The sequence below is a fragment of the Mustela lutreola genome, chromosome 8 (assembly GCF_030435805.1).
Source record: "Mustela lutreola isolate mMusLut2 chromosome 8, mMusLut2.pri, whole genome shotgun sequence".
Classification (NCBI taxonomy): domain Eukaryota; kingdom Metazoa; phylum Chordata; class Mammalia; order Carnivora; family Mustelidae; genus Mustela; species Mustela lutreola.
Genome location: NC_081297.1, coordinates 62,760,718 through 62,782,688, shown reverse-complemented (window position 1 = coordinate 62,782,688; position 21,971 = coordinate 62,760,718). Strand labels below are relative to the sequence as shown.

The 21,971-nt window shown below is 50.6% G+C and overlaps 1 protein-coding gene across 1 annotated transcript; it reads right to left on the bottom strand.

Moving 5' to 3' along the window:
* Positions 1-955: 955 nt before the first annotated feature.
* Positions 956-7,052, bottom strand: KRT5 (keratin 5). The gene is made up of 9 exons (XM_059185265.1): positions 6,409-7,052; positions 5,646-5,860; positions 4,819-4,879; positions 4,614-4,709; positions 3,899-4,063; positions 3,381-3,506; positions 2,856-3,076; positions 2,057-2,091; positions 956-1,604 (listed from the first exon to the last, which is right to left on the bottom strand). Exons 1-9 carry the CDS (start codon positions 6,964-6,966, stop codon positions 1,318-1,320), a joined length of 1,764 nt encoding a protein of 587 aa, XP_059041248.1. The 5' UTR covers positions 6,967-7,052; the 3' UTR covers positions 956-1,317.
* Positions 7,053-21,971: the final 14,919 nt, after the last annotated feature.

The following is a 21,971-nucleotide window of genomic DNA, read 5'->3' as shown; positions in this document are numbered from 1 at the left end:
GGTTTCAAATGTGGAAAGAATAAAGGTATCTCACAATGGATTACCACAGCCTTAATCTAATGGTCACATCCATTAAGGCCCCTACCCAATACTAATGAAATTGCTGACTCTACCCAATCAGCAACTGGTAAATACTTTGCTTTTATGGATTTGGCTAACAATATTCTGTTCAGTACCCATTCCCACAGCCTTTCAGCCACAGTTTGCCTTCACCCCTGATGGGGCACTATATATCTTTAACTCAGATGTTCAGGGAAAGCCTCCATAACCCTGCCATTGCACACAATCTTTGCAGGCAAGATCTTAAATGCCTGGACTTTCTCCAGGAGCACAGGTATAATATTACACTGATGAATCCTCCTTGGAAGAGATTCATTGGATACATTCATTCAGAACATGCAAATACAAAGAAGGTCACAAAGAAGGATAGGTCACTTCTCCACACACAGTTCAAATTCTTGCTACCTCAGTTAAAAACCTGGAATTATCTGGTAATCTGAAGGCCACCTGGACACTGTCAAGAAACAGCTACTGACTTGCTTGGCACCCACAATACTAGAACAGGCCTAACATATTTGAGGCCCTTTCTGAGTTGTGAAAGTAACATATTCCTTATTTACAAATTTCACTTAAGCCCATTTAAGCTATTACTTATAAGTCAGCCCACCTTGAATGGGGATCCTCTTCAACAAAAGCTCTAAAATCTGTCCAAATTGCAATATAGTGGACATTACCGTTCATGCCCCCCAGACACTACCTCATTCTAGAGGTTTTAGGAACTTTCTTTCATGCCTCTTGGAGTCTCTGGACCACCCATGTTGGCCACTGGATCTTGAAGGTCATTCTATTCTCCCCATGAATCATCAGAGGAACCAATCACATCTGGACAAATTGACCCTCATGGGGTCTCTAGGCTGGTTGTAGACCTTGAAAAAAACTGATTCTTCACAACAGCTTATATTATAAAAGCATTTTATTGAACACACTCTGGAGGTAGTCAGAACCAAAATAAAATTTGTGATTTGAATGGGGACCCGGTTCTGAAGGTTTAGACACCAGAAAACTTTAGATTCTTCTCTCATCAAGGACCATGCTATAGAGACCCACAGGCTGATTTGAAGCAGAACATAGAATCACAACATGGGAGACTAGAGACCGAGGATTAGATACTGCCAGGAACCAAGAATGTTGCTCTGCAATACAATGGTCTAGACCACACTCCAGAAAAAGAAAACTTGGCTTGGGCAGCCACCTGGAAGAGGCAGTCACCACAGGCTGGGTTGCTGCACTTGGGAGGCAGTGACTTGCAGCAGACTCTTAGCTCTTGAAGCTCTTCCGGGAAGAGGAGGTGGTGGAGACAAACTTGACACTGGAGCTACTGCCCCCACCGCTGCCAAAGCCCATCCCCAGGCTTCGGCCACTGCCTGCACTGAAGCCAGAGCTCCCCACACTGAGCCCACCGCCCATGCCGACACCTCCACTGCTGCTGGAGTAGTAGCTTCCGCTGCCACCTCCTCCAAGGCCACCACCAAGACCTCCACCTAGGCCACCGCCAAAGCCACTGCCGCCGCCATAGGCAGAGGACACGCTGTTTGTGATGACAGCTGCAGAGAAAGGAGGGAGAACTTGGTGAGACCAGCATGCTCGATTGATCATACACATCCAAATTATTTGATCCCACTAGTGTTAGCACTGTACCTGGCCTCTTTCACAGAATAGCAAATGTGGCTCAGGACTATGCCATTTAGTTAAGGTCCCTAACAAAGGCTGATGAGCATAGAAGGCAAGGGATGGTTCTCAGGAGGTAGGACAGTGAGGGGAGAGGGTACAGGATGTATGGAATACTGGGTCTATGCTTTAAGAAATAAGACATGAGCCATGTTGGTTCATGTCTGAATTTGTGCTCTTTTCCCTCTACTACGTCCCTCTCTCTAATATACTGAATAACTATATACTGAGATGGGAGTTTCTGGTATGTTGTAACAATAGGATTCTGAGTTGTCACTAAATACCCACATATAATCATCATTGTTAAGGTTTATCCAAAGTTACTTACAGATGTTGACTGGTCCAACTCCTTCTCCACTCAGTCTAAAACAGGAAAAATTAAAGTAAGAGTTAAAAACTCCCCAAAAAGACAGTAGTAGTCATGGTTAAAGCTTGTCCTACAAGCTAGAAGCCTGCATACCCCAAAGCTGCTTAAATCAGAGAAAGAGAGCCCTTTAGAGTGACTTCCCAATGAAGAGGAGTATCAGCCTGTTTGACCTGAAAACAGGTTATTGGAAGAAGATTGTAATTCACATTCTCCTCCACCCATTATAAGGAAAACACGAGTAAGAGGTTATGGGAACTATGCATATGTATCGAGCAGTTTTGGCCTGGTAGGAGCTTACATTCTTTGAGGGAATTTGGCATGGACAGAAATATTTCTAACAGGAAGGATGCAATGGGTAGTGTCAGAAGATTGCAGAAAAAGAGTAGTTTGAGAATCCAAAGGCAAGTGAATTTAAGTCAGTAGGAGTGATCATGAAAGATTTCCTGAAGGAAGGGGTACTTGAAGAATGGGGAAGACATTTGTTGAGTTGTTTGAAGGAGAGGAATCTGGTGGTGGGAACAGGGTGAGAAAGAATCCTAGTGGTGGGAACAGGGTCAGAAAAGTGAGTTGGGGTGACCAGGGGTCCCCAGGTCAGCTGTTTGCCTAGGTGTCAGATTGAAACTGGATTAGTGAAGAACAATTATCATGTACAAGATAGTGCTCACTCGTGTGTGTGATTTATACCCTGTAGTGGAGAAGAAGCTCCATTTTGTCAAATGGGGGGCCATCCTGGGCTTGTGAAGTTAGTCATGATGCCCACCTGCACTCCTCGCCCTCCAGCAGCTTCCTGTAGGTGGCGATCTCCACGTCCAGGGCCAGCTTGGTGTTCATCAGCTCCTGGTACTCCCTCAGCAGCCGGGCCATGTCCTGCTTAGCCTTCTGCAGGGCATCCTCCAACTCAGCCAGCTTGTTCTTGGCATCCTTGAGGGCCAGCTCCCCGCGTTGCTCAGCATCAGCAATGGCATTCTGCAGATTGGCACACTACAGAGGGAAAGAAGTGAGTGGAAACCCTTTAGTAGCTGACCTAAGCCTGAAGTGTCTCTTTCTGGGATCCCAGGGAGAAGCCAGCACATTTTTCCTGTGGAACTTTGGTCATGGTGGAACATTGAAATGCTGGTACTTGTTCCAGCTCTGGGGTGTGTGTGTGTGTGTGTGTGTGTGTGCGCGCGCGCGTACGCGTGTGTGTGCACGCGCATGTGTGTGTTTATAAAAAGTAAAATAAAACAAATGGGTCTCATTTTCAGAGCTCAGGTCCCTTCCTTGCCTTCTTGCAACCTCTCCCTACCTGCTTCTTGACATTGTCGATCTCAGCTCTCAGCCTCTGGATCATCCGGTTCATCTCAGAGATCTCTTGCTTGGTGTTGCGGAGATCATCCCCATGCCGGCCTGCTGTCTGTTGCAGCTCTTCATACTGAAGCCACCGGAAAAGAGGAAAGACCCCATTTGTTTAAGAATGGAAACAATTTATCAACACTCACAAGCAGGAGCTACCAAGAAGTAGCAAGTTGTATCCTTATCTGAGGGCTGTGGCTGGTTTCAGCTTTGTCCAGGTGGTCCTGGTCTTAGACACTTTTCCCCTTAGTGCCTTTGCTTTCATGGAGACAGAGGTGTGGGATTCAGAATGAGATTCTTAAGGTTCTTAAATTTATGTGGCAAATGTCATGCATGACTATTCCCGTAAGTCACCCCACAAGGCCTCACTCAGCAGGTTTCAGGAGCCCTATCCTTAACATTTTGTCAATGGCCTGGAATCCTAGACACATGTCCATCCTTCACTCAGGATGCATTTGCCACAGCACTCACCTTGGTCTGGTACCAGGATTCAGCTTCTGTCCGGCTGCGGTTGGCGATCTCCTCATACTGGGCTTTGACCTCAGAGATGATGCTGTCCAGGTCCAGGGAACGGTTGTTGTCCATGGACAGGACCACAGATGTGTCTGAGACATGCGTCTGCATCTGGGACAACTCCTGTGGGGATATTTGAAGTCAGTCATTTAATGTTGGGTCCACTCAAATCTTCCACTCATTGTGGTATGTCAACTTGAGAAAAGAAATAATAACCACCTACATCAAAAATTAAGATAAGTCAATAAACAATCCAGATTATGACTCAACCTAGTTTTTTAAAAAAAACTTAAACAACTTTGAGTTTCCAAGAAACCCCTCTCATGTAACCTCTCAGACTCTCATCTTCTTGGACCATAACATATTTTTAGAATAATCTAGTTGCATGGATTGCATGCTAGGTGAAAACAGAGAAGGGATGCCACTCCAAAAAGGAGAGGTGGCCAGGAAAGCCGTGCCTTTAGTAATGCACTTCAAACCTCACTCTGCACAATGACTGCTGAAGACATCTTTTGCTTTAAATTTAACTTTCTTTTTTTGAACTGTTGGCTTCATAAGTAATAAAGTGTGAGTAGTACCAAAGGGGAAGGAGAGACACTGAAGTCAATCCTGGAGCCCCTAATTCCTGGTGACGTCCCATGTCTCTAGGTCCCAAATAGGAGGCATTTCTTACCGCCTCAAAGAACATCTTCATGAAGTTGATCTCATCCATCAGGGCATCAACCTTGGCCTCTAGCTCCACCTTGTTCATGTAGGCGGCATCCACATCCTAGAGAAACAGGGATTGTTGGCACTGCACCCGATTTTACCCTGCCTTAAATGAATGACCCCTTAAGACAGCATAGCCTTGGGCTGTGGACTGTCTTCTACCCACGCACCTTCTTCAGCATCACAAACTCATTCTCAGCAGTGGTACGCTTGTTGATTTCATCTTCATACCTGATGGTAAAAAGGATGGGAATTGCTGATCAGAGAATGAGGGACAGGTGGGGGTGGGGTTTTTGTTGCATGAAGACCACTGTCAGCCTGCCTTCATGCTCAGAAGGATCTTCTCACACCATACAGCCAGAGAGGGAGAGAGTGCTGGTTGTATGAGCCCCTCAGCATGGTCCTCACCTATAGGGACATCAGTTTTTCTGCGACTGCTTACCAGATCATCATTACGTTATTGCTATCATTCAGTTGGTTCAAGGATATTCCCATAAAGAAGCTGTGTTATTTCCTCCCCAACTCCATATCTAGTCAATTTCCCTAGTGCTTTTTTTCAACTTTCACAGCCTTGTGGAAAAAAAAAAACAAAACTATCAACCCAGCTGCTGCTCCATAAGGACTAAAGAAATTATTTGAGTCACTAAGTTGGGTTTGGGGAAAATCTATCAGAGCGCCCATGCTGTGGACTTTGGGTATACTGGGGAGAAAAGCCCCCGAAGAATAAGGATTACATTATGGCTCATTTTACCAGGCAGTACCAAGGGCACTGAGCCTCTTGCTCTGACTGGTGGCTAAGTGCTGGTGGTACCAAAGGACTGAGCTTGGGGCTGGTACTTTATAAACATGGGCAGGATTTTTTTCCCCAGTGCTTCAGGTACCCATGAAACATACATGCATCTAGCCCGTGGGGAAGGCATAAGTGGCAGCGTGTTTATAAAGTACATCTGGTGTCAAGAGGATATCACCCGCCCCATCTCTGCTCCCTGCAACCCACTTGTTCTTGAAGTCTTCTACCAGGTCCTGCATGTTCCTCAGCTCCGAGTCCAGGCGGCCCCTCTCCCCTAGGATGCTGTCCAGCTGTCTCCTGAGGTTGTTGATATACTGTTCAAACAAGGGCTCCAGGTTCTGCCTCACGGTCTTGGTGCCCTGCTCCTGGAGCAGAGTCCACTTGGTGTCCAGGACCTTATTCTGCTGCTCCAGGAAACGCACCTGGAGAGGACAGGGTTTGAAGGTGGAGAAACCTGAATTTCATGTTTTGATGATCAGTTCACCAATTTCCCTCCCATTTCATGCTGGTCCCCTACTCCTTCCATGTACAGTGCCAGACCCTGGGCCGCAAGAGTGCAGGTCCAGAGTGAGGTGCTTGGCTTCACTCCTCTATGGGAGACAAGATTCCCAGACTGCACTGGACACAGCTGGGCGGCTGTAAAGACTCTCAAGCTACTGCCGGATGAGCTCATCTATCTTTTTGTTCAATCAGCCCTGTTATAGGGAGCATAGAACTCTTCCCTTTGCCCTATAGTCATCAAGAAGCCCTTATAAGGTCATCTCAGAAGGGGAAGAAATAAGACCCTCTCTCTTAAGCAGCCAAGGAAGCAGTCTAACTAAGAAAATGGGCCACAAATTCAGGACACAGAAAAAACTGTAACGGCCAACTATGGAGGTCTTTGCACAAAGTCAGAAAATCTCCCGTCTTCCCACTTTCTTTGGCATTTACTCCACACGTATGGTGGTTTTTCACAAACAATCCCACTCACCTTGTCGATGAACGAGGCAAACTTGTTGTTGAGGGTCTTGATCTGCTCCCGCTCCTCAGTCCGCACCCGCTGGATGGTGGGGTCGATTTGCAGGTTGAGGGGAGTCAGGAGGCTCTGGTTGACGGTGACCTCTTGGATGCCTCCAGGGGGGCACACGGGGAAGCCAGGACCACCAAAGCCGCCTCCAAAGCCAGCGCCGCCACCAAGCCCAAAACCTCCACCAGCTCCACCGCCAAAACCAAATCCACTCCCGGCTCCACCTCCAAAGCCATAGCCACCTCCAGCACCAGCACCTGCTCCAAATCGGTTCCTAAAGCTGCCACCACTTGTGCTGATGGAGATCCTCTTGGAGCCTCCCAGGTTGTAGAGGCTCCGGCTGCCATAGCCACCAGCTCCACAGGCACCCCCCAGGCTGACCCTGCCAAAGCCGCCACCGCCACCCCCGGACCGGGACACAGAGGTGAAGCTGGTGCGGGAGACAGACGGGGTAATGGCAGAGGCAGCGCTGAAGCTACGGCTGCCTCCGCTCCGGAAAGATACACTTGACTGGCGGGACATGATGGCTCGTTCCTGGTGGAGCAAGAGTACCGGGAACTTGGGGTTGGGAAGTGCTAAAGAGAACAGAGCTCAGCAGGATGCAGAAAGTGGCTCTGTTACCCAGGAACTGCAATCCCCCCTTTTTATTCTCTAGAACTGGGTTGGGCGGGAGAGCTGTCGAGCTGTGAATGATTAAGTGGGCTGGGCATGCCCAGGGGGCAGCTGTGAGCTCACCGGCACACCTGCACAGTGGTACGGGGAGCAAACGCTTGCTTCCTGGCAGGCTGTGCTCAGTTAGGAATAACCTTGCCTTGCAGCGCTGATGTCTTGGCAGAAAGTTGGCGATGTTGCCAGCCAGTCTTTCTCCACCATGGGGGCCTGGGGCTGCAAGCACCCAAGAAGGACACTAGAAAGGCAGGGTACATTTGGCCAATGTCCGGAAGGCTCCTTACAGGACTGGGGATATCGTCAGCCATCTCAACATGGGGCATACTGTCCATGAATTGGAGGCCAAGAGAGTCTCCCACTGCGAGAGATCTGCTCTTTTTACTCTTTTAGGCAGAGGGTTGTTGCAGGGACCTTGGCACTTGGAAAGGCAATGTGACCTGACATCTCAGCTATGTGCTAGAGGGGAGAGTAGACTTCTGTCCTTTACTGCAGAATTCCCTTTCCTAGGGGGAGGTGAAGTTATCATCCCAGAGCCCACTCGGCAGATTCTCTGGCAGGATTTGGGCCAGGAAATCTCCCTAAGCCACAAGCTCCAGAAACAGAGAATGTGGGACATTCTCAGTCCCAGGTCTATAGGTCTACAGGGCCAGGCCAATCCCTCCACATCTCCTCCTGATTCAGTATTTTCCGTGGCTTTGACCTCTCTCCTTGCTCTTCAGCCTCTCCAGGACCCCGCGGGGCCTTAGCAAACCTGGGGTCCCCATGCAAGCCCTCATAAAAGGTCCTTAGACTCAGCCTGGCAGTTATGTCTCTCTTCAGAGGGAGCTGTTCTGCCCACACCCCCAGCCCCCCAGGTGTGTTCCAGCAAGCCCTCAGTTATTCCACTAGGGAAGAAATGAGTCATCGTATCTGTTGATACAGGCTAAAGGCTGCCACAAACACATACCTGCAGGAGCTCCTAATCTCATCAGGAACATGTTGAGAATCCGCCGGCCTGTTATAACGGAGAACCACCCCGTTGCTAGCAGCGGGGATGGCTATACTCTCTCTGAGCGCCAGCCCAGAGTTTCCTTGAGGGCTGGGGGCATGGGAAGTGGAATTCTGAGACTGTGGATTGTCCTGCCAGTTAGGCCCCGTGGAGCCAACTTGGGGGACCGGGCCGTCGGCATCACAGTCTGACACAGCTGCTTTAGGGAGGACTCCTGCTAGTCCCCTCTGCTGTGCTGGTCCCGGTGGGCACCACGTGGTGCTTAGGTTTGAGCATGTGTCTGTCTTAAAGCACGTGGCCCTTTTAGCTGTAGACATGAGTGAGGCCACCTCTCGGCCTCCCTAATACAGAAACAGGACTCTAAGTCCACACAGCACTGGGCCATTAGGAGCTGGGACAGGTCCAGGGGGCTCCTGGGGAAGTAGGGGATGGATCGAGAGCCTTGGGGCCGAGGAAGTACATTCTCAAGAGTAAAGGAATGAGAACCCAGCCCAAACTGGAGAATCTCTAGTCAGGCTTGTGGTTGGCTCCTGGGAAGCCACAGCTGTGGGAAAATGACTCTAGGCTACCGGGGATCAGCTAAGATGTGCTTGTTCACCAGAGGGCTGTGATGAGCAAGCAGTGGACAGGTAAATCCAGACAGACAGACCGATAGCCAGAGCTCACCTCCCAGGTCTTGGGCAATGAGGTCTGGGTTGCCTTGCCACCTGGAGAATTCCTGAAGCTCTCGGAGATTAATTTTACTGAGTTTGCCAATTTCCCACTTTGTTCCTTCTTGGGGGACCAATGTGAGTGTTTAGGGACCCTGACAGGGTCATCTGGTCTGAGAGACCAGATCCAAGCTGAAAGCAGGATCTCCTAGCATGGTTCTCCCTCTCCACTGGAAGATCACCATCAGGCTATGCACCCTGCACCCCCGCACAGGTCCTGGGTTCAGTCCGCTGCCCTCGGGGAAGCCCCACCCCTCCCAAGACACTGGGACATTCTCTTTCCTCCATCCCTCCTCCTCCCAGCTGTGTAGAGGAAAGAGAAGGACTCAGTGGAACAGGAATGCATTCTGGCCAGTCTGAGAATCTCTAGAGTGTGCCAAGCTCAGATGCCAGGGACCAAGGGTGTGTGGGTGGCGAGTAACTGTGGCAGGGAGTGTTTAGGTGCCTGACTTGGGGTGGGGGGGGGTAGGCGGCACTTTTCAGTCCGAGTTTTGTGGGAACCCTCCTCCCAGCAGGTAAGGTGGTCCCTCCTGCAGTGCCAGACCTGGACAGCTATAAATATCGGGGGTGGGGAGCCAGGCACTGGTAACACCGCAGTGTGGGAGAGTCCCACCCCAGCCCGGCATTGGCACTGTGGCAGGAAGGGAGGGATTACAGCGAGCTCACTGAGCTGCTCTGCCGGGCACCCACGGAGGGAGTGACCAAGTCATGGCAGCACACGTTGCCTAGCCTTTCCCATCAGCAAAGACGAGCACAGTGCTAAGTAAGCTGTAGTGGCTGGCGCTGTGGGTCTGCCCACAGAGGGGGCAGGACACCTAACCTCCCTCAGAGAGCAGGCAGTGAGAAGGATAAATCCAGGTGTCCATGGGCAGGGATTGGACTCATCCTGCAATTCCAGCCCAAGGTTCCCTCCTCGGAGCCCCATTGCAATCTTTAAGCCTCTCAGGAAATGTGAGGAGTAGACCCCACAGGTAAACAGAAGATGGTTTTGCACACAGCCTCTGGGTCTCACTGAATAGGACATGCCCCAAGGTTAGGAAACACAACTGGCTCCCCTTCACATTACCACCACACGTTCAGCCCAGCCGGACACACTGAAGGTGCTCAGCAAACGTTTGTTGAATTGACCTGGCAGACATAAGGCATTTCCCTCCATTCCTTCCCCAGATCTTGCTGTGAGGCTCTCCCTAGCCCCATGCTGTGTCTCTGAGTCCCATCCATCAGCTTCCTTCCCTGGGTCCGTGTCCAGAAGGTGGGCCCTGGTCCGCTTTCGTCTGGGCCCCCTCTGACGGCAGAGCTTATGACTCTTCGTCCTTTGCCCTTCACTCTATTCTCCTTCTACCACCTCTGGCCCTGTGAGCGCTCAGCACCTGAGCTCCCTAGCTGCCCCTATGCCCTGCCCCAGCCCTTCCGTACCCCTCTGAGAGAGGAAAAAAGTGGTAGCGTCCTCGCCTTTGCAGGCTTTCTATCCCATGCGTGTTCAGCACAAAAAGTGGGGAGCAATAGTCAGAGCATGAATCACCCTATTCACTGGGCAGCGGCTGGCAGCCCCGTCTGGGAGTACAGAGCCAGATTCAGCAGGATGGGCAAGGGCAGAGGGACCGTGTGCCAGCCCTGGCGCCTCCTCACACAGCCCTGCCTCGGGGAAGAACCGAAGGAAGATTTTTCCTACCTCCACCCAGAGTCGGTGGCATCCTGCCCCCCACCTCAACTCTGGGTCCCGGCTTTGATCTCGGCTAGATTCTCAGGACTGCAGGGCCATCGAGGAACCCAGCCCCTCTGCAGACTGGGGAGCTGGTGACACCAGCCCACCCTCCTGTGGCCATGTGTGCTGGGGCTCCCCATGCTGCTGAGAGGGCCTCCCTACCTCTCTGCGACTGTCAAACCCCCAACTGGAAACAGACCTGGCTAGGAAGGCAAATGTCCCCAAGCAAAGCAACCACTTTGCCTTGGCGTGGGTGGTTTTCAGAGGTGGTGTCCTGTTGCTGTTACTTGGGTCATGGTCATAAATGGGCCCTTGGAGCTGACTTTTCTGGCACAAGGGCTTCACACAAGCTGTGGGCTACAGTTTAGGTAGGGAAGTTTGTGGGCCTACTCTGGGCTATGTCTAGGTCCACAGGGAGCCCTTGCACTGTTGGGACCCCGGACACATAGCCTGGCCTTGCACTGCCGTTTCCCCCATCACACTGGGAGGAAGCATGGTTTGCAGATGCAGAAGGAAAGGGGCCGTGCAAGTTGGAGTTGTAATTTTGAGCTGGCTGGGGTTGGCAGGAAGGGTGGGGCAAACATTCAGGGGGCCCTGGGAGCAGCCTTGCCCTTCCCCCTCACACTGAGCAGGCGATTGGCGCTTGTGGGACAGAATGCTGAGCTGCCCTCTGACAGGCCTCTGCAAGTCTGGGGAATGCTCATTCCTCATTTGAAGGGTATTTTGCCAATGACATACCAAAGCCTTTGAAAATCCCCCTGGGTTGATTGAAACTATGGACTGGAAATCAACAAATACTTTAATTAGTCAGAGGGACTTAAAAAAGGATATACAGCAAAACCCTCTGTGTTTGGTTTTCTCATGGAGGGTGGTTTTATTTTTTTAATAAACACAGAGTCCTCACCATTTGCAAGGCACTGTCCTACAAACTCCGCATTTGCACATCTAAAATGGTGAAGAAACAAAGAAGGGCTTTTTACCACTTTCTTGGCATTCGCTTTTGTCCTTACACGTGGGTATGAGTGTGCCTGGAACTCTGCAAACTCACAGTACTTTCTCTACGAAGGAGAGGCAGGGACACTACTCACTGATCCCAGGCTTCTATCTGATGGGGTCAGAAGAGGCAAGGAGCCCCACTTGCATCCCTAACCTGCACGTTCTTTTCCTCCCTGATCCTTCCTCCTCCCATCACAGCAGCCACAACTAAGGAAGGGAAGGCGGAGGCAGAGGCTAGAGCTGTCCTCTCCAACGGAGCCTCTGCTAGGTGCACTGCCTCCTAGTCCTGCCCTAGAGCAAGGCCTGGGGACAGAGACAGACTGGTTTCCATTGGCCACCCCCACCCCCCGCCACTGCCAGCTCTGCAAGAGCTATAATCACCTGGGGTGAGCCAGTACAGAAAATGGTGTAGGGGAAGCAGAGAGAAGACGCGGGGCTGGCTCAGGAAATACACTGGGCGTTGGGACAGTCCTGGAGGCACACCAACACCTTCTGAGCCCAGCTGCACCCTCCGCGCGCGCTCCCAGATCCTGTCCTAACACCGTATAGGCATAAACTGCTGGCTTCGCTCACTGGCCACTGGGACTGACAAGCACTGTCAAGGGCCCATTGAAACGGGTCAGCCTTTTCCAAGAGAGACACAGTGTCCAAGGCAACTGCAAAAACACTTGTACCAATTATTTCATCATTTCTTCATTTAACACGAGTGTTTTGAGCTGTTGCGGGGGTTCCATGCAGTGAGCCACCACCGTGGGAGTGCAACAGTGAACAGGACGGGCCTGTGGGGTAGACACAAGGTCTGAGGATAGGATTGGGTCCCCCGATCTCCTTGCCAGGCCCAGGTTGGTGACCCCTATCTGCTGCCTGTGTTCAGTCGTGCAAGGGCTGGGTGGAGACTGGCCTCTGAGCCAATGTCAGCACCAAGGCCCTTTCTCCTGAAATCATCTGCCCCTGCCAGGCCTGGTCCCTCCAGGGGCTGGTGCCAGAGATGATGAGGAACAAGTACTGGAAACCCCTTTGCTCCTGCCCTTCTCCCATCCCTCCTCCCACTGATGGAAGGAGTGAGAATCACACACTGTTCACCTATGTCCAGACCACATTGTGCACTCAGCTAGCTGTCTACTCAAATCCATATCCTCTGGAGTCATTTTCAAGGGCTCCTGTTGTCCCTCATCCCACCCAATCCCTGGATTCCCATGGCCGTCCAGCCAGCCAGGTGGATCCATTCACACCCCTACCCCTGGGCCCACCTTCTCCCTGCCTTTCATGCTAAGAGGGGCAGTTACCCTGAGTGTTGCCTCTGTCTCTCCATCTGTCTCTGTCTTTCTGTGTCTCTCTCTGACTCTTCCTCTGTCTTGGCTTCTCTGCCACAAAACATGAGACAGAGACCCAGAGGCTTCTCAGGCAGTCTGTTCCAAATGGGTGCCTGACAATGGCTAGTTGGGGTGCCTTTCTGACCCTGGACTTGTCCATGATCCCAAACCACTCAGAACATGGGATGGATCATGCTCAGGATGTGTTCTGTGGTATGACAGAAGACAGTAACCATAGGCACACTTAGCACCGGCTGAGAGCCAGGCCCGGGTCTCGATAGTGTAACTCATTTAATCTTTACAACATCATGAGGTGAGCCAGTTATTATCCTTATTTTACAAATGAGGAAATTGAGGCCCAGAGAACATAAGTAGCTGTTAAGTGCCAGAGCCTAGACATGAACATGGGCAAGTGTGACACCAAAAGCCCTTGTCTTCACCGTTGTTGATGCTCAGGTTGTTGGTCGGTGACCCTGACTTGACCTGATGAGGACCTCGGCAGCGTCTCTGGTCTCCAGGCAGCCTGTGAGGGCAGCAAACACAGAGGGCCACTCAGCCGTGAGTGTGTGTCAGCATCTTGCAGCAGCCCTGGTGAGGAGGAGTGTCCATCCTTGAGTGGGGATAGAGGGGTGGTCCTTGGGGAGAACTCTTCCCGCTTGGGACTGCTAGGACCTGGGGTAGGGCAGCTGGGACTCTGGGGCAAGACTCCAGAGGACTCGGGTCATCCTATACAGTGTCCCTGGGATGGAAGCTTGGGGATCACCTACTACCACTCCTCTCCCTACATCCCTGGCACCAGATGCACGGCAAAGGCCCAGATGCCTCTGTAGCTGTCTATTCCAGATGGCCAAGAGGTGTCTTTTCCCAAGACCACATGTGTGACCGAATGTCTTGGTTTGACCTCCAGCCTTTCCCTCTATTACTCCTCTTTCCCATCCTTGAAACTCTCTACGCCAAGACACCCGGATAGTGTCCCCCAGAACTTTTACTCTTGTTGAAAAGAGGCCGTGAAGACAAGTGGATAAGAAGGGGTGACCCAGCCTGAGGGTTATTTGGCATTTTTGATTCTTGGGGGTGGATGGGCTACCAAGTGACCTCATAGGGATTAGACTAACTCCTTGAGTTAGGCCACACTACTTAGAAAATAAATGAACCCCCTCTTATTCAGATGTAGCCTCATTTCTTTTGGTGACATTGGACCTGATTTCCTCTCACTCTTCTTTGAAATAAATGGCTATTGAAGCCTCACTGTGTGCCTGAAATTGTGCTAAGATTGAACATACCTTGTCTTATTTACTACTCACATTACCATAGGCAGTAAAGCCATTATTATCCCTGTTTTCTGAACCTCAGAAAGGAATTGTGTCTTCTGTAAGGTCATCAGCTAGTAAGTGGCAAACTTGAGATTTGACCTCAGGTCTGGCTGTTCCTAATGCCTATGCTCTCAACCAGCATCCAAGTGGTGATACCCAGGGGACCCCAAGGAGCCCAGCACAGCCGTAAACTCCATTAGCAGCCCACTTGACCACACACCAACGCCTCCTCAAATCACCATACCACCTTAACGAAAATGGTTTACTGCTCTGCCCACCAGCTCTGAGCCAGCCCTGTCATCCCATCGCCCCTTTCCAATCAGATCACAGTTCTTAAGCCCCAAGCCCTGCTCATGCAGAAATTCTGGAGGCACCCTTAGGACCACCAACACCATGATGCCCCCGCAAGGTGAGACTTCCTGACTCCCTGGATCTATGAGGCCTGGTTCTCCATTTACCCATCTGCCTTCCCAGACAGAGTATGTGTTAAGGAGTGAACAAAAGCTTCATTCACAGTGACCCCCACCCCCACCCCCACCATGCCTTACTTCCCTCCTCAGTGGCCCAGGAGCCCCAACCGGTTCGAGTCTGCCTCTAGGGCCTGTCCCACCCATCGACCTCCTCACCTTCTAGACCTCCTCAGAAAGGGCAGTCTCACCATTCAGGACCAGGGAGACACTCGGTGGCAATCAATATTTCCCAGCCTTCTACCCAGCCTCTCAGGCAGTCCCTAGCTCCCAGCTGACCTAGGCATCCCCGAGGGCTGGGGCCCCTCATTCTGGCACCAGCCATGGCCTCCTGCAGGTTGGCACATTGCCCTCAGCAGAGAACAATAACGTGTTATGGTCTGCAAGACCTCAGACATAACATGGCTTCATTGTTCTGAGTCTGGAAAATGATCTCACATTAACCCTGAGAATTGAAGTTATCCCCCGGTTACTTGGTAAAGCATGGCCTTCCTTTGCTCGAGAATGCACAGTAGCTTCCTACTGGCCTTACACTCAACCTCCTCATTGCTCTGGATACCCCTTCCTCACCATCCCTACTCCCATCTGGTATAGGCACAGGTCCATGCCCTAATGCCCACAACCTGGACAATGATATGTTACCTGGCAAAGGGAAATTAAGGCTGCAGAAAAAATTAAGGTTGTTAATCAGTTACCCTTAAAATTAGGATAGTTACCCTAGATTATCTAGGTGGATCCAACATAATCCCAAGGGTCCTTAAATGTGGAGGAAGGAGGCAGAGGGGAGGTCAGAGTGACGTCAAACCAGAAGACCACTATGGCCATTGTTGAAGAAGGGACAAAGGGACCTGTGAGCCAAGGCAGGTGGGTGACCTCTAGAAGCTGCAAAAGGCAAGAAAATGAATTCTCCCCTAGAGCCTCCAGAAGAAACACAGCCCTGCCCACACCTTGCTTTTAGCCCAGCAGATAGCCCTTTCTGACTCTGACTTCTGCAGCTATGAGATAATAAGTTTATGTTGTTTCCATCACTGAGTTTCTGATTGTTACTGCAACAGTAGGATACAAATACACTGTCTCTATCCAGATTCTGCTTTGGTCAAAGAACCTACTCTTTATCCTCCACACCACACCCAGTTAACCCTCTCCCAATCTCAAGACCTCACCCCTGCCTCTTCCACCCAGTCCTGCCCCACCTCCCTTCCAGTTCCTCTTCTCACAGCCTTCTTGCAAAAGCTGCTCACAGCAGACGACCACCTTAGGTCTCATTTACTTACCCATTTCCCATGTTGTGCCACCAGGCACTGGACTAGGTCCATAGAACAGCACCATCCCCTGTAGTTCCTCTGCCAGATACATGTTTTTCTGACCCAGGGACTATATACACTCTGAGTTTTTGTTCACTGATTTCAGTTGGAGAGGTCACTCCAGATGGGTCCCTGAGTCCATCTTCCTCAGTACTGACCTTTCCCTTTTGACCCCTCCACATTGCCTTGCCCCCAAGGTGCAGCAGGAGCAATGCCTGGCACAAACTGACAGTCACAGGTGCTCACTTGTTGGTGGAGGATAGGAAGAACCTGGGCTGGAATTAGACCCATCCCTTGGTTACTATTTGATATCTTGAGCCTTCAAGTTCACATCTGCTCCATCCTGCAGTCTGGCCTCTTGGGCGGGGCCCAGGCTGCTTGGTAAAGATCACTCCACTGTGCCAGGCTTCATCCTGGTTGTCTGGAGGGGAATGGTCTTGACAGCTCAGTGGCCTCATTTCCTGGTCACTTGACTTTGCTCATTCCTGTTTTTGTCCACCTTGGGTTCTCCCCCTGACACTAGCTATAAGTCTTCATGCTGGTGTGACCAAGAAAGGCAAGAGGCCAATTTGTAGGGAAGTCTCAGACAGTTGGTGAAGAATGTGTCTTTCCTGGAAAATGACACCACAGCTGGTATCTCCCTGAGGACTTTGGCCTCATAACAAACACTGACATTTCCCAGTAGTCCGGTTCCTTGTGAAGGAGGCAGTGGAAATGGCCCCACCCTTTCCCAGACATCCCCAGAGGGCTTACCCCAAACAGAATGGGCTTTGTTCATCCTCCCAAAGCCCCAGTTTTCTTGGTTGGCCAAAACAGAGACTGCCTTTTCTTTGTATTGGGATTTTTTTTTAAGATTTTATTTATTTATTTGACAGAGAGAGAGAGAGAGAGAGAGAGATCACAAGTAGGCAGAGAGGCAGGCAGAGAAAGAGGGGAAAGCAGGCTCCCCGCTGAGCAGAGAGCCCGATGCGGGGCTCGATCCCAGGACCCTGGGACCATGACCCGAGCCGAAGGCAGAGGCTTTAACCCACCGAGCCACCCAGGCACCCCTGTATTGGGATCTTGACTGAAGTTCTACTCCTTGAGAAGAATGGGGCATGCCTAATATGAAAATAGCTCTGGATTCCTTGCTAATTCTGCCCTCCCTGTCACCTTGCACCCTCATGAGAACTCCCATATCCTGGTCCTCTCCACATTCCTCCAGGGAAATGAGCATGGCTGGCTCATGGCTCTTCCACTGGTGAAGGATAGCCCCAGATGGAAGTGGAAAGAGTAGAGTAAGTGATGTCTTAGTTTTGCTCCCTGAGGAAACCCAGGCAGCATTGCTGTCCTAACACCCAAACACAGGGTTCAGATTGCCAAATTGGGCCCCACCTCATGAGTCAGTTGGGCAGACACCTCCAAAGGCCTCCAGCACCGACAATTACCTGCTTCAGTGTCGTACGGGGATTCAAGCTGGGCCTCAGGCTGGGCAACAGGTTGGCCACGTTCTTCATTCTGACACGCTCAGCTCCAGGCTGTGGTTGTTTTCCGTGGACCAGAATCTTGAGATGTCTGAGGCAGGGCCTCCATCCGAACATCTCCTGAGAGCTAAGGCAAGAAGCACATTCTGTCAGGTTCCACAGAGTCTCACTCTCCCTGTTCTCATTCATTCCAAAGTTGGCCTCAACTGGCCATGAGCCTCTTCTCAGCTGCCACTGAGAGCGTGGTGGTCATGTCCCTCCCACTTTGCCTCATTGGAGAGTCACACTGGACTTGCTAGGAGGAACCCAAGGGGAGGAGATGCCCTTCCCCAACCCTACTGGAGGCCAGTGAGAGGACCACTCTCCCCTGGCCCAGGGCCCATTTTCAGACAGTTCCCTTTAGAAGAAAGTCCTTCCTCACTGCATGTTGAAGTCACCTCCCCCCAACATATACTTCTTGGTTGTGGTTCTGCTCAATAGAGAGACACAGATGAGGCTCAAATTTCTCTTTCCCTTTGCTAAATGTTTCTGTATTGGAGGACATTTCTGAGTCTCTATCCCCTCTATGACTTGGAGAACACTTATTCCCGAGGAGAAAAATGTGGTTCTATCCCAAGCTGTCTACACCGTGGCAGCTTGCCCAGCCCTGAGCTTCTCACAGCCCTCAGGAGCTGGCCCCACCCTGGCAGCCAACCCAGAGCTGTGCTGGGATAGCTGGCCTCTGCCGACTGTGCCTGTTTGCCCCTCTCTAACATGTACATGTCTCCTCCAATATTTCCCCATCTACAGCCATTCGGATGCCACGTGGGATTTTGCCCGTATCTACAAACCACTTGGACTGTCATTTTCTTAAATATTTTTGCTTTAGATGAGCCTGCAAGTTTACTCAATATATTTACTTTTAAGGCAAATTTTTAAACTATTGGTTCACCTCCCCTTCCGATTTCTCCCAACTCCATTCCGAAAAACAATCTGAGGGGTTTGAAGTGGCGGGGGGTGGGGTGGGAGGTTGGGGTACATGGTGGTGGGCATTATGGAGGGCACGGATTGCATGGAGCACTGGGTGTGGTGAAAAAATAATGAATACTGTTTTTCTGAAAATAAATAAATTAATTTATAAAAAAAAATTTTAAACTATTGAATGACATCTTTCCCAATACACCTCAAAATAACGTCAGGACTATAAAACAGGCGATGGCAGAGCCTGGGCTGATTTCGTGTGCCAGCACAAGCTGGCATCTGTGCTTTGGGAAGCAGCCTTTCACCTGTCTGCAGGGAGGGATCTGGGTTCCAGGGTCCCTCCTGCTCATCTCAGCCCCATCCTCAGGCCTCTGCCCCGACTCCTTGCTAACATGCCTCCAGGTTCCTCCTGGGGCTCTCCAAAATAGGACTAGACCATCCACTCTATTTCCTGGCTCCCTGCATCTATTCTCCACCACAAGTCCAGGTCTTGCTCTCTGTTCTCAGGCCTCCTCTCCCACCAGGTGAGGAGGAGACCCTTCTGTGGCACTTAGGGCAGGGGCAGGAGGCAATACCTGGGCTGCTTTCTGTCCTCAGAATGTTCAGCTGCAAAACCTTGGGCCAACAGGTACACCTGACCCAGAGTCAGGGAGGTGGCAAGTCCATTTCTGTAATTATACCATCGAGTGTCTGGAAACCACAAACGAGCACTTAGAAAGCGCCAAATTACAGTCCTTAGAGGGCGAGAAGGTGAATGTAGCAAGCAGCAGCTTCTGACAGGGCAGTCAAAACAACTGGGGCTGTGGCCGATTCAGCCCTGGTGTGTTTTGGGGAGAGAGGACGGCTTTGGCACCTGGCCCTACCCACCTGGGATAGGTGGTGCCTACCTAGAGATACCGAGAGCCACTGTCACTGACCCCAAGCAGGATCCAAGAGAAATTCCTAAAAAGCTTCTCCTTTGGAAGCATTTGCCCCCTCCCGCACCACCAGGGGACATTACCATGGCCACATTGGCCATCCCCTAAAGATGACCTTGACCGTGTGGCACTCGGGCCCTTGCATGTCCTTGAGCATATCTGGCAGTCCTGCCCAGTTTGCAGGACTGGCTCCAGCCTCACCCTTTGCTCTCTCACACCCGTATCTTTGGTCCCAGAGTCCTCAGCTTCATAGTACACCTCTCCCAATACCAGTGTCTCAGACCTGGCTTCTGAAAACAGAACTAAGGCCTGGGGCAGAAACAAGAGGGAAACAGAAATTCCCTCTGCCCAATCTCTAGCACACATGCACCATCCAGGTAGGAGAGTGTGGGGGCCACTTCTGGTTCATGCCCCAAGTGCATTTCATAGTGTCTTTGCCCCTAAGTTTTTTTAGTGTGGGTCCTTATACTAGGTCACAGGGGCCCCTGCTCTGGACCCTTCTTTAGCAGGCCCTGTTTTGGTCCCTCCCAGCTGTCCTCTCCCCACAGAGCTAGGAGTCTGCAGGGTCACTGAGACAAGCTCATCTGCAGCCACTCTCTTCTATTAGGCAATCCAAACCCCAGAATTCCCTGCCCACTACCCCCAGCCCACACCCAGACTTATACAGGCCTCTTCCCTAGGCCCATCAGACTGCTTTGCTGGTGGGCTCTTCTCTGGTCTGTCTGCAGCTCTGGTTGGAGCTTGGAATTGAAGGCTAGTGTTTGCATGAGGTCCTTACAGTGAGGACAGAGCCAAGGGTAGAAAGACAAGGACAGGCTATAGGAGGGGAGTTGGGGGCCCTCTCTGTGCTGCCATATTCAAACTTGGAGCTCTGAGGAGTCTAAGAAGACTCCATTTGAGCCTGACCTGCTGGCCCGTCTGTTGCAGACCCAAAGCCTGGATCAAGAACAACTCCTATACTCTCCTGTTCAGTGTGTAGGGAGGTTGTTGCTATCTGGGGTGCTTGGGGCTCTCAAGAGGTCCGACAGTCAGTCTCCTTGGTACTTCAGCTCTGTGAGGCAAGGATAGGGATGCAAAGAAGACGCTACTGAGGTCTCCCCTCGTGAGAACAGATGCAAGGCCAAGGTGTCCAAATATACAGACCCTTTCTCAGAGAATAATGAAAGCGACTTATTTAATCAGCTGTTCTCATGTTTTTTCCTCAGGAATTTCATAGTATTCTTCCCATTCTCCCTGCCATTTTCTGAAGTTGCCTTTCTGAGAGACCTGGACCACCCCCCACCCCCAACCCCATCAATGCATCTGGAAATAAGTTGCTAACCGGGATAATTACATGACTGTGTGAGTTTGGGCATGAATGCATAAATTAAAAAACATACTTATCTATATCAAGTCAAGGGGACCTGATTTTTCCAGCTACTAGCTGTGTGACCAAGGGCAAGTTCTTTGACGTCTCTAATCCTCGTGCTCCTCATCCACTAGATCTCTAAATAAAATCTAAGAACAAAAACTCTAAACCAACTCTAAAACTCTGGCGCATGCCCTCTTTGCTCTTCCTTCCCCTTTATTCTGCAGTCACACCAGGGTAACCATCTCCTGAGCAAAGTGTCCTTCCCATTCCTGCCCCTAAAGTATGACATCATCTAGGAAGCCACCACTGCTCTTGTCATCTGAGAATACACCTCAGCAGTTGGAAGAGAAACTTCTCATTCAACACAGAGGAAGCTGAGGACAAAGTGAGGCAATGACCTGAAGACAGAGCCAGGCGTCCTTTTACTTCTTCACCTCTGGGGTCCACAGCCCTTCGGGTCACCATTAGAGCTTGCACAAGTTATGGTTTCTGCAACCATATGTGCCTCCCTTAGATCTTAAGACCTCTGAGGGCCAGAATCATATTCCCACCCTCCCTTCCCTACACCAGCCCTCTTACACAATCCCTATGCCAGAAGGAACCTCAATGTTTTTGTCAGAAAGAAACAAACTAAAAAGATATAGGCAGATAGATAGACAGACGGATGGATGGATGGGTGGATAGATAGATAGATAGATAGATAGATAAATAAATACAGACATTCATTATAGGGAATTGGCTCACATGACTGGGAAGGCTGAGAAGTTCCAAGATCTGTAGTCAGTAAGCTAGTGACCCAGGCGAGCTAGTGGTGTTGTTCCAGTGGGTGTTCGAAGATCTGAGAACCAGGAGAGCTGATGTGCAAATTCTAGTCTGAGGGACAAGACCGATGTCCCAGCTCAAATAGTCAAGCCAGCAAAGTTTCTTCTAACTCAGCATTTTTGTTCTATTCGGGTACTCAGTGGATTTGATGAGGCTCACGCTGTTTGGGAGGATCATCTACTTTACCCAGTCTACAGATTCAAATGTTCTCTTCATCTAGAAACACCATCACAGACACACCTGGAATAATGTTTGACCAAATGTCTGGTAGCCCAGTTGAGCTGACACATAAAATTAACCACCACTCTCAATAAATGCCTGTTTAGTTCAACAAAGAGAAATCTTATTTTCATTTCTGCCAAAACCCATTGGCCCCTTTGAAGCCTTTCTTTTTTCTTATCTCTCGCCAGTGTTGTGCTGGGGCAAGTTCAGTGGGCTGACGACAGCCAACTGCTAGATTTTTAAGAATTTGTGGGCTGCTTATTATACAGAGCCATAATTTGACTTAAATTATCTAAACTTACAATTAGATAAATTAAACTAAAAACA